Source organism: Ambystoma mexicanum, chromosome 13 (assembly GCF_040938575.1).
Source record: "Ambystoma mexicanum isolate Mex_15411 chromosome 13, UKY_AmexF1_1, whole genome shotgun sequence".
Classification (NCBI taxonomy): Eukaryota; Metazoa; Chordata; class Amphibia; order Caudata; family Ambystomatidae; genus Ambystoma; species Ambystoma mexicanum.
Genome location: NC_090938.1, coordinates 726,469,278 through 726,482,903, shown reverse-complemented (window position 1 = coordinate 726,482,903; position 13,626 = coordinate 726,469,278). Strand labels below are relative to the sequence as shown.

The 13,626-nt window shown below is 46.1% G+C and overlaps 1 protein-coding gene across 1 annotated transcript in view; it reads right to left on the bottom strand.

Moving 5' to 3' along the window:
• Positions 1-13,626, bottom strand: part of LOC138521816 (complement C4-B-like) — a 528,615-nt gene that overhangs the window by 18,707 nt on the left and 496,282 nt on the right. Inside the window, exons 38-39 of the mRNA XM_069634932.1 lie at positions 5,026-5,121; positions 4,232-4,315 (exon numbers count right to left, since the gene is read on the bottom strand). Of these exons, the coding sequence (XP_069491033.1) occupies positions 4,232-4,315; positions 5,026-5,121 (180 nt within the window). The remainder of the gene's footprint in view (positions 1-4,231; positions 4,316-5,025; positions 5,122-13,626) is intronic.

The window sequence follows — 13,626 nt, the reverse complement described above, 5'->3', positions numbered from 1 at the left end:
GACGGTGCGCTGTATAAATACCTTTCGCATTAACATTAACTGTGTGCGCAGGAGATCCTGTTACTCCCAGTTACCAAATGCCTCTTTGTCGCCTGTGGGGGGGCTGGGCTGTAACTGCACAATAGAGCACGTAGCCACTGGCACTTGGGTGCCAGACGATGCGAGACAAGTGTGACCCTATTTCTTTGGCATACAGTGAATTTATCGGTGGGTGCGCACGGTAATCAAACAGGCCAGTGAACAAATGGCAGCGCGTTAACACCAGTGGCATGGCATCAGTGTGGGGTGATATATTTTAGGGGGGGGTGCATTATGAGATAGCGCTATTCCTGTCCCTGTCATGCATTCTTGTGCAAGTGAGACAGCAGCGGCATGAACCACTGCTGTCTCCCTTCCACTTCTATCCCTGAAATAGGCACAGAAATACTTTTTTGTTTGTTAGCATTTGACAGTGACAGGCTCTTTAAGGACGTGATACTGCAATGTGATTCCAGCACCGGCATGGGTGCTGGGAGCCTGTCACACATTAGTGTCAGAAGTGCACTCCACTGGCCCCATCTGGGATGCACCCCTCGTGCCTCTCTGCCACAACCGTTACGTGCAGCGAAGATTTTCAAAACTGCAAGCAGTGGCAATTAACTGAACAGAGCAGCTTCCACATCTACTCTCCTGCATGTGCAGGAGCAGCAGGAGAGTGTGCCCGCCTTGCAGATTCCACAATCCCCAGCCAGTGCCCCTACAGGACACTGTGAGCACAGGGGCTTCCTCAGACCATCGGGGTGGTCTGTGGCTACCCTACTATGCGGGTGAGCCTGGAGGCAAAGAGCCTGATTCATGGAATATTTGCCCGGTTCAAAGTGAATTTGTACTGCTGAAAAGTGAATTTGCACTGCCGACACAAATCCTGATTCATGCAACCGTGCAAAGTGTATTTTTGCAGTGCAAAGTCCGGGCAAAGTCAGCGCATAGTCATTTATGCCGCACAAAATTACTTTGCCCTTGGGGAGGGGTTTGGAAAGGATCGCTGCGCCGTCGCCTGCTGCAGTAGAGTGCGAGCCCACAGATTTCATAGCACAGACTTGTACCGCCACAGCTGCGCCGTCGCCGGCTGCAGCAGAGTGCAAGCCCGCAGATTTCATAGCACAGACTTGTACCGCCACACGTCTGCCCTCTGTAGCCAAGCGTGAGCCTAGCAATTTGTACTGTACTCAGGAAGAGATCTGCCTGCATCGCTGCATAGGCACCTCACACAGCAGGTGGTGAGCACCCCACTACTTCCACCCACTCACCAGACGGCTGGCTGCACAGCTCCAGAAAGAGATATTACTCTTTGGCAAGAGGGCTAAAGAACCAAAAAGCAACAAAGTGTGTGTGGCATAGCAAGAACATCATGGGTGTAATTTTAGTGGGGGGGAGGGTGTTGGCCTCCCCAACTATTGTGGCACACCATTTTGTCTCACTCATTTGGCAGAGGCCCCTTTCATTCAGATGTCAAGTCCCTTGCCCCCCCAACAAGTGTAGCAAAGTTACTTATTTATTTTATTGTATTTAGTTCTTTCAAGTACTTTTACAACTTGATTACAAAATAAGATTCACATGCGTAAATATCAATTCATTGGTGCACCAACTTCCGGCAATGATACCCTTAAATAAAGCATTTCATTCAAATTTTTCAGGAGGGTACATTCTATCCACCTCTGAGGTGTTTTTGTACTGTTTTCCACACCCTACGAAGTGCCATAGGCATCGCCCCTAACTCCGTATTTGAACAAAATGCGAGCGATTGGACGGCCTCATGTTCGTTAACGAAAGAACCAAAAGTGGTCCTGTAAAATGGTCCTAAACAGGGGCATTCAGTGAGGAGGCCTTTTTCTTTAGGTCTTGCACTGGAGGCCTGGAGGGCAGTTCACACGAGAGTACTTTTAGCATATCCCCTTTTGAGGGATGACTTAAGCGACACTGGTGGTTGGTTCATGCACATACCAGATATAACCTTTGTACACCGAGAATCATTTGTGATTTGTTTTCACTTCCCATGGTTAGCATCTATTGTTTGTAATCAATTGCGTCTGACTTATAACAGTATGTTTGGATCTTAATTTACAGTTCGTATTGCTCTTGAAGAAGGGGTTGAAGCCCCGAAACGTGTCGAGCTTGATTGGAATTGCTTGGCCTCTGCATAAATCATCTATCATTGAAGATTTGCCTCATTATCTTACTAAGAATCCATTGTGGTTTAGTTAAATATTTGGAATTGTATTACTTTACCCAAATCAGTCATAAGTGCTCATAGTTTTGGAATCAATCCCACATTACAAAGTCTTCGACTGACGGCCCCTTTGAGTACCTGAAAATCAGTGCACCGTTTGAAATCGGGGGCCCAGTTTATCGCGGAACACGTCTCCTTGAACAAGCTCACACATGAGTGCTCTTTCCCCAACAGTATTTTCCAAATGATAACCATCTCCGAGCTTTGCCAGTAACGGGCAGAGTGGCAATAGTAGTGCCTTTAGGAATGGAAGACCTTTCCGTTTTAACAACAAGGTTCTTAGTGAAACTAAACCCATCTCTAGACGGACGTAATTGATGGAAGCAGATCGTAGTGAGACCAGCAACGTTCGCCAAAAGTACCCTTCAAACACATCCAGCCATTTTAGATTTTTCATAGGGAGGATAGCTCAGGGGCAACATGCTCGCCTTGGAAGCAAGACGACACAGAGCACCCACAGGTTCGATCCGCGGGTCGGTGCTTAGAAACCTCTGGGTGTTATAAAGTGTGTTATAAATAACCTATCATATCATATCATAGCAATGCCCTCCAGGCCGTACACAATAGATGGGCTGAACCATTGCTTGCATAAGGTGAGCACACCATCCAGTGAAACCTCTGCGTGGCTGCTTGCAAACTTACAGGTTAGGTTGGTCATTTGCTTGGGCCTTCTTGTCTTAGATTCTGCAATAACATTGTAGCTACCACTATTGGACATTGCAGTATGCAGTAATAAAATCGGGGCAAAAATGTCACCTGTACAAAAAATCACGGCCAAAATGGTGTGGTTTGACCCGTTAAAGGTGTACCCCATTACACCATTTAAGGGGAATGGGGGTTGCGCTAGTGTCCCCCGCATCCTTTACATGGATTGTGGCGGCAAAACCACAGCCTTCTTGCCGCAATATCTTGTGTTCACAGCCATTTTTGCCGAGATTTTAACACATGGAAACGACATTTCCAGGCCCAGGTATTTGTAGGAATCAGTGTAGTCAATATTTACCAGACCAGTAGACATTTGTGATCTATTAACTTTCTTAGCGGAGACCAACATGATCTTAGTTTTGCCTGGGTTTACAGACATTCCGTGTTCCACGGCACACACACCCAGCTCATTCATGCAAGATTTCATACCAGACAGGAGCTGACCAAAAAACACCAGGTCATTAGCAAAGTTACTCCACTGGACAAGATGGCCCCCAATCTGCCAGAGACCTGGGGTCAGATTCTCAAAACCTTTTGGGCGCATTTCATCACTTGCGCCAGAAAAGTGAGCAACCCATTTCACACAGTGCATCTCAATGTGTTCATTTAGACGCCCTTCTGCACCCCTTTGAGCATTTGCGCAAATCAGGAGGGATTTCTGTGCATTTAAAAGCGCTTCCGGAATCTGCAAACCGAATGCGCTGAAATGAGATACATCCCACTGAGCCTGCCGGGAACAGGCGCAGGGGAAGGCACACACCACGGCATGGCCATTTCTGGCCCTCTGAGGCCTTTCTCTGGAAGTTTGATGCTGTGGGTTAAACCGCGGCTGTCACATTTGCATTTCCATCTGCCGAACATGGGCGGAAATGTTTTTTTTCTTTTTGAGCATTAAGGACCCATCACTGTAAAATGCACGCCCAGCACCCACATGGCTGATGGGAGACTTGTCATACACTATGGAAGGGCGCCCGGCCACTGCATCTTTTGCGCTGCCGACCAGCCCCAAGAGATGTGCAGGTGACCTCTTAGAATAAGGTGACCCGCGCATTTCTAAACCTAATGCAAATGAGGAAAGCGCAACCTCTGCACTTTTCACATTGGTGTTTTGAGAATCTGCCCTTTGGTCTTCTAGGATCCATGACAGCCTTATTCTTAGTATTTAAGATGCAGAGCCCCCCCCCCCGCACCCCCAAGCAGGCACTCCATTGTACCACCCTGAACATCAGAGCAAGGGTGGCAACGTCTGAAACTTACATCGCTGCAGGACCTTCACAATTTGCACCTTGTACACCACAAAGCCGTTCTTCTCTGCCGACTCCACCAGCTTGGTTCTGTAGCCTGAAAAGGGCAATTTCATAATTAGTCAGGAGGCTGGGATGCAGGCCCGGCGCACCTGGCTCAGCCTTTTCTCATCAGGGGCAGTCAATTAGAGAAAGTACTGACAGGTTGGTGCCTCTGAAAGGTTGACCGGGGAAGTGGCAGTCGCATGCCATACACGCTCTAGCTTCAGCACCACACAGTCAATTGTTTGAGGAGAGTTTGCCCTCAACGGTGGCCTCAAGACTTTAGACATACACAAAGCCTCATTATATAAATGGTAACCACTTAACTGCGGGAGTGGGCGGAGCCTACAATGATTTCTTATGGGAATTCAGGACAAACATATATGCTCTTAGCATGTGTCTTCCACTATGGGCAAGGCTAAAGATATTTAACGAGGCATCAACGCATCCCGTGTCTGCATTCACAATCCGAGGGCTCATCCTTCTCAGACCCTAGATGCTCCCTAAAGTCCTACCATCGGGGCTTAAGCTGTCCCCATGCCACCTCCACTGCTGAAGGCCACTATAACGAAGGCCCAGGCTCTCCATGATCTCTGAACCTTCAACGCTATGACATGAAGCCTTGACCTGAAATGGTCCCGCCCCGCTCCCACAGGTGCCCTCTGCTCCCCATCGGTACAGAATGAGTGCTAAAGATCTCCGCCTTCGCTGATCCCAAAACTAAGTGCCACATTTCCTCGCCACCGACCCTCCACCCTGACCTACCATATTTCACTCTGGGGTTGTAGCAGGCATGGCTCTGCCTGGGGTCTACAGATTCTTTTTCAATGTCCAGGGTCTTCTTCATTTTGGGACATGGGCCTGCAAGACAAACGCAAAGTTTAGTTTAGCAAAAACCATAATCACCCAAGAAAACGCTCCCCATGTCAGCTTGGCACACTCAGCAGAGGGTCGAGTGGGTGTCTGTGAAAGCTGAACCCACCCTCTCATCCGTGGGGTTGGCCCTCGAGAAATGTAGATCACCCCATTTGCCATTCTCATGGTCTCTTGGCGCTTGTGGGAGAAGGTCCGCAACGGGGACTAGTAGTTGCCTCTTCCTCCACACCCTAGAATGGGTGGAGAGTAAGACTGCGTGGCTTCAGGAGGCCAGGCTTTGATACCTTCAGCGACACCTACAAGTCTGCAGTTGCGAAAGTATCTTCATCCGTGTAGATTGTGGATGTGGTGTGTTGGGGTCAGGGAGGCTGGGCGTGGATATCTTCAGTGACACCTGCATGTCTGCGTTTGCGAGAGTATGTTTGTCAGTTTCAGTGACACCTACATTTCGGTGCTCACAGGAGTTTGTTTGTTAGTGTTGATTGTGGACGTGGCATCGTGGCACAGAGTGGTTGTGAGAAAGTGTGCAGTTCTTGGCTCAGGCAGGTCAGGCTTTGGGGACTTCTTAGACTTCTGGGTGTCCTTGCCAGGTGTTTGTAAAACTGGAAATGGAGTATGGTATCCTGGCTCCAGTTGGTTCAGTGACGTGTTGTATGTGTGAGATTGTGTGAAGTTTTGAAGTGGGCAGGGGTGTTTCTTCGGGCACCGATGGCAGATGCATGGTGTGGAATTGTAAGAGAGTTATTGTTCCTGGGTGATAGCACTATCTGAGCTAATGGCCCTTCGATAAGTGTATCTGTTACCGGATGGGATTACACCAGAATAATTCTGAGTCCAAATAACCGGACAAACTCAAGATGGCAAGTTGCGGTTTTATTAGCAATTATCTAAAACAGGGAGTTTATAAGGAACATCAATGGACGTACTCTCATTCTCAGTCATTTCCAAATGCAATATAATTATATACTTTCTTTGTGCGTCAGAATGACATCACGCTACGTGGCAATAGTGAAAAACCTATGAAGGGTTGGGATTGGTTAAGGAGCACATCTAGATATACACTCACATAGGGGCTAGGTTTGTTATGGCTGTCCGGTATCAGGTGGACAACTCATGACTACCTCTTCATACGTGTCACTTAAGAAAAATCAGTCACACAGTGTTTCATTGGTTTCTCAAGCTATAAGGTCCTTTGTTATATGTGAAAAAGAGGGACTGGGCAAAAAGGCCTAGTGGGACACTGCGCTTGCAGAATAAGATAGGCACACAGGAGGCAGCAGGTGGTTGGAGGTTGTGGGTACTTTGTCCAAGTGCTCCACGGTAATAGTGAACTAAAAGGAAGTTTTTCCAGTTTCACTGCGCCAACATAGAAAGTAGTAGACACTGCTTAAGTTGCAGATTTATTTAATGAGGTGGTGTACAGCCTGGCACGTGTTTCGAGCAATCCCTGCTCTTCCTCTGAGGCTAGTACGTATTTAGTAACAAGTATGATTCAACACAAAAACAATTATTGCACAAAATAAAGAATAAAAAATAAATGAAAATTAATAAAAAATAAAAGTTAAGAAACGTATCAAAATGCATTATAAATTGTATGAAACAATGATTAGGGGTCAGTGATGTTGGCAGATATATCCAATCGGGGCAGACAGTATAACAATACCAAATTAGAGGTAATTTCCCCATGGGTTAACACACGTTGAAAGGATGTCATTTAACAGATTAAAATTTCAGTTTAGGTAGAGAACAAACAAAATTGGCATAAGGGTACACATAATTAAACATTAATATTCAATATGAGTGTAAAGGTAAGAATTTTAAATAACGTAATTTTGATGAATAGTAGATTCGAAGAGGACCAAAGTAAAAAAAAGGTTGGTTTATCATTTGAGGAGAGAAATTAAATACATAAGAAAGAGGAGGCAGGGGAGGGAAACAGAGCGGCAACAAATGCATGAGTCCAACTATTGTAATGCGTTTGCTCAGTATGGTGTTGCGTTCGTTATAACATCGGTCATTTATGGACCAAAAATAGGATCAACTGATCTACCTTGGATTAAAGAATTTCTGATGCGCACGTTCATACGTGATTGTCGTTAAACTGTAAAATGTACAATGTGTCATTACAATATATGCTCATGGGCACTCAATGGCTTTGACAACATTAAATGGCCTGACAGTTGTCATTGTGTGGAGCTATAAAGCAAATTGTGCATTTATCAAGGCATGCCTTTTAAATTTCCTCGCAATTGGGGAGAACTGCAAATTCGGAGTCAGACTGTATACGTTGAAGCGGTTTGGAGACGTAAGAGAATGTCCCGATAATGCATGGAAAAGTAAAAGTAAACAACCGTCGTTAAAATCTTGTAAAATGGCTGTCATATGCCAGCCTCTAGGGTTAATATTCAAAGGACCCGCTGTAGATTCATAGGGGTCTAAGGGACCGTGAAAAGTTCCTTACCTTGGTGGTCTTCTTTGAAAGCGGCTAATCTCCACTCGGGCGCCGGGTTTACTGATTAGTTTTTTGAGCGTGCATTTGTTCTTGCATGCGCGGATTCAGAAAAAAGGCTACCTGTGTTCCCTTGTTCGAGAAGGCAATGGGAACTCAGCGACATTGTTCTAGTATCCTTAGACACAAGAGCAACATTGCTCAAACACAAACAAAATGGCTAGCCCTTTTCCTGACTTCTTCTGCCTCTTTATTTTGGCCTTATTCACATCCCCTCATAAGGTTACTTATCCTAGCTTAACCTTTAGTTGTATTAGATCTTCACTTTTATCCACAAGTTATAATTAATTCATTGACCCGCCAACAGCGCGATTGCAATTTGCACTTAATTTAGATTTAAACATGCCCTATTTAATTACCGACACTATTCCCTTGTGGTTCAAATATAACCGTTCGATTCACATTGTAGGAATCATTCATTCAACTTGATTTAACCTAACTTTTAATGTGGCTCCATGCCATCTCCTCCAAACTCAATGATTCCTAACATCATTCAAAGATGACGGCCCCACAGGTAGCCTTTTTTCTGAATCCGCGCATGCAAGAATAAACGCACGCTCATAAAACTAATCAGTAAGCCTGGCACCCGAGTGGAGATTAGCCACTTTCAAAGAAGACCACCAAGGTAAGGAACTTTTCACGGTCCCTTAGACCCCTGTGAATCTACAGTGGGTCCTTTGAAAATTAACCCCAGAGGCTGGCATACGGCAGCCGTTTTACAAGATTTTAACGACGGTTGTTTACTTTTACTTTTCCATGCATTATCGGGACATTCTCTTACGTCTACAAACCGCTTCAACGCATACAGTCTGTCATGATCTCTGCTTCCAAAAGATCAGGACTTGCCCGACTCCCTTGGAAGCAGACCCATAAGCCAGGTTCCGAGTGCCAGCCAGTCCCAATTGGGACCTTTTGGACCCTGTCCTGGCGCCAGTGGCACCAGGCTCATAAAGATGCCCAGTCCCAACGCTGGAAGCGCCGGGCTCATAATGCTTGGGTGGACTTACCTGCAGCAGACCATGCTGCTTACTTACCTGCCAGTTGAACCCCTGATCCTCTTCTGTTTGGGACTACTTTTCCTGTTGGGTGGGGCAGGAGCCACTCCCTAGGTTCAGAACACTGGAACTCTTCTGGAAAGCAGGAACTCTTTTCTTAGGCGTGGCTGTGGAAGGAGACACCTAAGCACTACAGGAGGCTATTTAAACCACACCCGATGGATGAATCTTGCTTTGCGTTATTCTGCATTCTCTGCAGCAGAACGCTCATCGTGTCTTCTGCTTCTGATCCTGGGCCTAAGGGAACAAAGGCTTACCATCCTGGAATCCAGTCTTCAGCAGCACCTGTAAAGACAAAGAAAGAACAGGTTAGCACTACGGTCTTCAGTGGCAGCGCATCTCTTACCTGGTCCATCGGCTGTCACCAACGCCTCGCGCTGCATTCCGGCATCTGAAAGACAAAGGCTTACCTACTCTTCGCATGCTCCGGAGGTCTTCGCACTGCATTCCGGCATCTGAAAGACAAAAGCTTACCAGCTCTTCGCACGCTCCGGAGGCCTTCGGCGCTGCATCCCGCATCTGAAAGACAAAAGAAGGTGCGTTTAAAGACATTGGGCAACTTTATTACTCACGTGCCATTACTCCTTCCCATGCCGAATCCAGTGGGTATTCCAGCACCCTTCAGCTTCTCTAAAGCTCCGAACTTGTACCTGCAAGATAAAAGGGACAGTTAGTGCGCATCGTGAAGCAGGCTACAAGCACTTACTTACCTGCTTCCAGGCGCTTCTATTCCTCACGCGGGTTCGATCCTCAACTCTCATCAGCTCGCCATCCGCCATCGCCGGAACCCTGCAAAACAAGAGATATCATTACAAAAGACTTTTAAGACATTTGAAGTGCCCAGAACTTACCGTTCGTGCAGTTAACGACGGACAGCAGTCCTCTGAGGTCAAGAGGCCTGCACCCTTATCCAGTGAAGAAACTGGTTACGGCACCCTGCCCCGAGGCAGATGGAGAGCTCGGCGTTCACTTACCTAAGGTGAGGGTGTTAACCTTTGGGGTTCTACAGGAGAAAAGAAAGGGAAGAGGAGAGAGGCACCCAATAACCCCAGTTCATTAATCCCATATTTTCTATCTGCAGACATCTTACTCTTCGAGTCAGACATACAGTGCACAGAGGTCCAGCCCAAAGAGCCAACCGTGTGTTACACATCACCTTTGAAGATACGGCATTCACCCAGTCAAGACCGGCGCCTCTGCGGGAATCAGGTGAGCGTTACACAGTCCGACTCCTAATTTGCAGTTCTCGACAATTGCGAGGAAATTTAAAAGGTATGCCTTGATAAATGCACAATTTGCTTTATAGCTCCACACAATTTCAACTGTCAGACCATTTAATGTTGTCAAAGCCATTGAGTACCCATGAGCATATATTCTAATGGTACATTGTACTTCTTACAGTTTAACCACAATCACGTATGAACGTGTGCATCAGAAATTCTTCAATCCAAGGTAGATCAGTTGATCCTATTTTTGGTCCATAAATGACTGATGTTATAACGAACGCAACACCATACTGAGCAAACGCATTACAATAGTTGGACTTATGAATTTGTTGCCGCTCCGTTTCCCTCCCCTGCCTCCTCTTTCTTATGTATTTAATTTCTCTCCTCAAATGATAAACCAACCTTTTTTTACTTTGGTCCTCTTCGAATCGACTATTCAAAATTACGTTATTTAAAATTCTTACATTTATACTCATATTGAATATTAATGTTTAATTATGTGTACCCATATGCCAATTTTGTTTATTCTCTACCTAAACTGAAATTTTAATCTGTTAAATGACATCCTTTCAACGTGTGTTAACCCATGGGGAAATGACCTCTAATTTGGTATTGTTATACCGTCTGCCCCAATTGGATATATCTGCCAACATCACTGACCCTTAATCATCATTTCGTACAAATTATAATGCATTTTGATACGTTTCATAATTTCTATTTTTTATTAATTTTCATTTATTTTGTATTCTTTATTTTTGTGCAATAATTGTTTTTGTGTTGAATCATACTTGTTACTAAATACGTACTAGCCTCAGAGGAAGACCGGGGATTGCTCAAAACACGTGTCAGGCTGTACACCGCCTCATTAAACAAATCTGCAACTTAAGTCTATTACTTTCTATGTTGGCGCAGTGAGACTCGAAAAACTTCCTTTTTTTCCTTCGTTATATGGACTAATACAATTGGTTGGCACGCTTGTGCCATGTCTGGAACATTCGGTTGAATTAGCAGCCCAAAAGCCAAGACCCAGGTGCAAGTAGATAGGACATGGAGCTGCCCTAACACCCAATTAGCCCAGCATCTCTCATCACCGCCATGAAACTTTCTTTGTACTTGGCCTTGCAGAGTATTCTTGTCCTAGGAATGCAACAGGAGTGAGGACACTCGCGATTGTGTCTGGAACTCCAAGTTCAAGCCCTATTTTCATCCTTGACTCATGTGACAAGAGTCCACGATTTTGTTAATTCTGCAAGCTTTTAAATGCGTTAATGAATGAAGACTTGGCATCCTTTGTGTTCTTTCTTGCACCTTAACGTGCGAGGATTCATCCCCTGCACACATGTTCCTCTTCAGCGTATATAGCTCGCCTCGACTTCTCAGTTCTTGACTTCAGGCCAGGCAGCCTCCCAATGCAGCTCCAACAACCTGCTATTCTACTGCGACACAGCCATGGACGCCATTTAGGGGTCACCAGGGTTCGCAACTGCGACCCCTGAGGTCTTCCTAGCTACCCATAAAAAAATTCTATAAAAAAACTTTTTTTTATTGTTTTTATTTTTTAAATTGAGGCTCATGGGCTGTGACTAGCAGCATGTGGCTCTTTGTTTCTGGATTGGATGGTTTTCTGATAGCTATAGCTGGTAAAATAGCTCATTGGTTAAAGCGATGGCTGCTGCAATGTGTGTGTGATCTGCAGGTTCAACTCCCAGCAAGGTCAACTCAGCCTTTCGTCCTGCTGAGGTTGATGAATGAGTACCAACACAGGTTGGGTGATATTGTATGTATATTTGTTCTATATGAAGGACTTAAGCGTAAGTGCTATATAATAACACATCATTATTGTTTGGCCTTGGACGTCTGCTTGCATTTCGAGTGATTTGGTAATATGGGCCTATACGCACTGTTATTAAGGATACATATGGTGATCCATTCTTGTATGAAATGTACATCACTGTACAGTGATATCGTAACTATATTTTTCGTAGTGTATTCAGAAACAATGCTATATGATGCCACTGTCATGACCCTCACCCAAAACCCCCTCTGGCAAACCCATTGGCCAGGTGGAGTCAGGACTCGGGTCTCTAGAGCCTGGCATCCTCTTCCAAAACCCTCTTGGGGCCACTCGTGGCGCCTATGGCGCCAGGCTCATACACCATGAAAAACATGTGCTTGGGAACTACTTATCGTGTTGTCAGCCAACATGGAGGCATCCACATAGCTTGGTTCCCAGGAACCAAGCTATGCGGTCTAGTGTTTTGGGTGTGGTAGCCTAGGGACTACTTTACCTGGACTATTTTGTTGGGGCTATTTAAACCACACCCGAGCAAGACAACACGCTTCGCGTTACTTTGCAGCTTGCAGCGTGACGCTCACCGTGTCCAGCTATTCCCTCGCACCTCAGAGAAGTAGAACCTGCAAGGAGACAAAAGGAACATCATTAGCAGCAGCATCTCACCTGCAGTCCTCATCTTTAGCCACTCGCAGCTACTGAGAACAGCTTCCTCAAATCTGCACGCCTTCCGGACAGAACGACCTGAAAGAGGAAGATAGAGGCAACATTAAAGAAAGCAGTAGAGACATTTGTAAATTACAAACTGCTCAAAAGGCTTACCTGGCTGGTCGCCTCTCGGCTGGCACAACTCCGGACATTCCACTCGCGCTGAAGAACACCGCGACCTACAAGGAAGGAAAACACAGGTTAGCAAAGGCAAGACTTCGCAGCGCTGCGCATAGCGCTTCCTTACCGCATCATAGCGCTCTTAATGCGCCATCATTTACCAGCAGGGCTCAACCAAGCCAGTTCGCCGCGCTGAAGTTCTGCATACCTAAGGGAGAAAAAAGAGACATTTTAAAGAAAGAAAGGCATGCAGGATAGCAACAAAACTAAAGAACAGCAAGAAGACCTACCTAAACAATATCAAACGGGCTGGCGTCAGTGAAGTAACTCGATCGCACACGCCCATGAAAGACAACGCGCCCCTGCAAAGAAGGCAGGACGGAGAGCACGCCTAACTCTACCACAAGGCAGAACCTTCCCCGCAGACCACATCTCGGCAAAGCTGAGAAGCATACCAGCGAGTAACCCGGCTGGGTGGCGTCCCTGTGGATACCAGGTGAGCGTAACAGAACGCGAAGCCTACCATAACAAATCCACCTGGGCGCCATGGAGACATCAGAAATTGACCAATTGGTCCAATTACCAGGAGAGCTTCGTGCTGAGGTTCATTCTTCCCGACAAGAGACTAATGCCCTCCGGAGAGACCTAATAGTGAAGAAAGAACGCACGGAAGAGATTAGCAGGCAATACTTGCAATCACAGGCAGGACAGACGCCTCTACCTGGAAGCAATCCAACGATGCAAAACCCTGCCATACCATCCACTACCTCCACTCCGGTACAGATCACGTTACTTGGAACAGTTCCCTTGGCACCACCAGAAAGGTTCTCAGGCGACCCACAGATGTATGCGGCATTCATCGATCAGTGTCGCCTTCATTTTCTTTGTAGGCCTAGAGCATTTCCAAACGACCAAGCTCGGGTAGCTTTTGTCTTATCATACCTGAGTGGTAGCGCAGCAGATTGGTCGGTGCCGTTGGTAACCCATGACGATCCTCTATTAAATGACTTTGGGGGGTTCCAGAGAGAAATGGAAAAACATTTTGCTCGCCATACCCAGGAACAAACAGTAGACAATGAA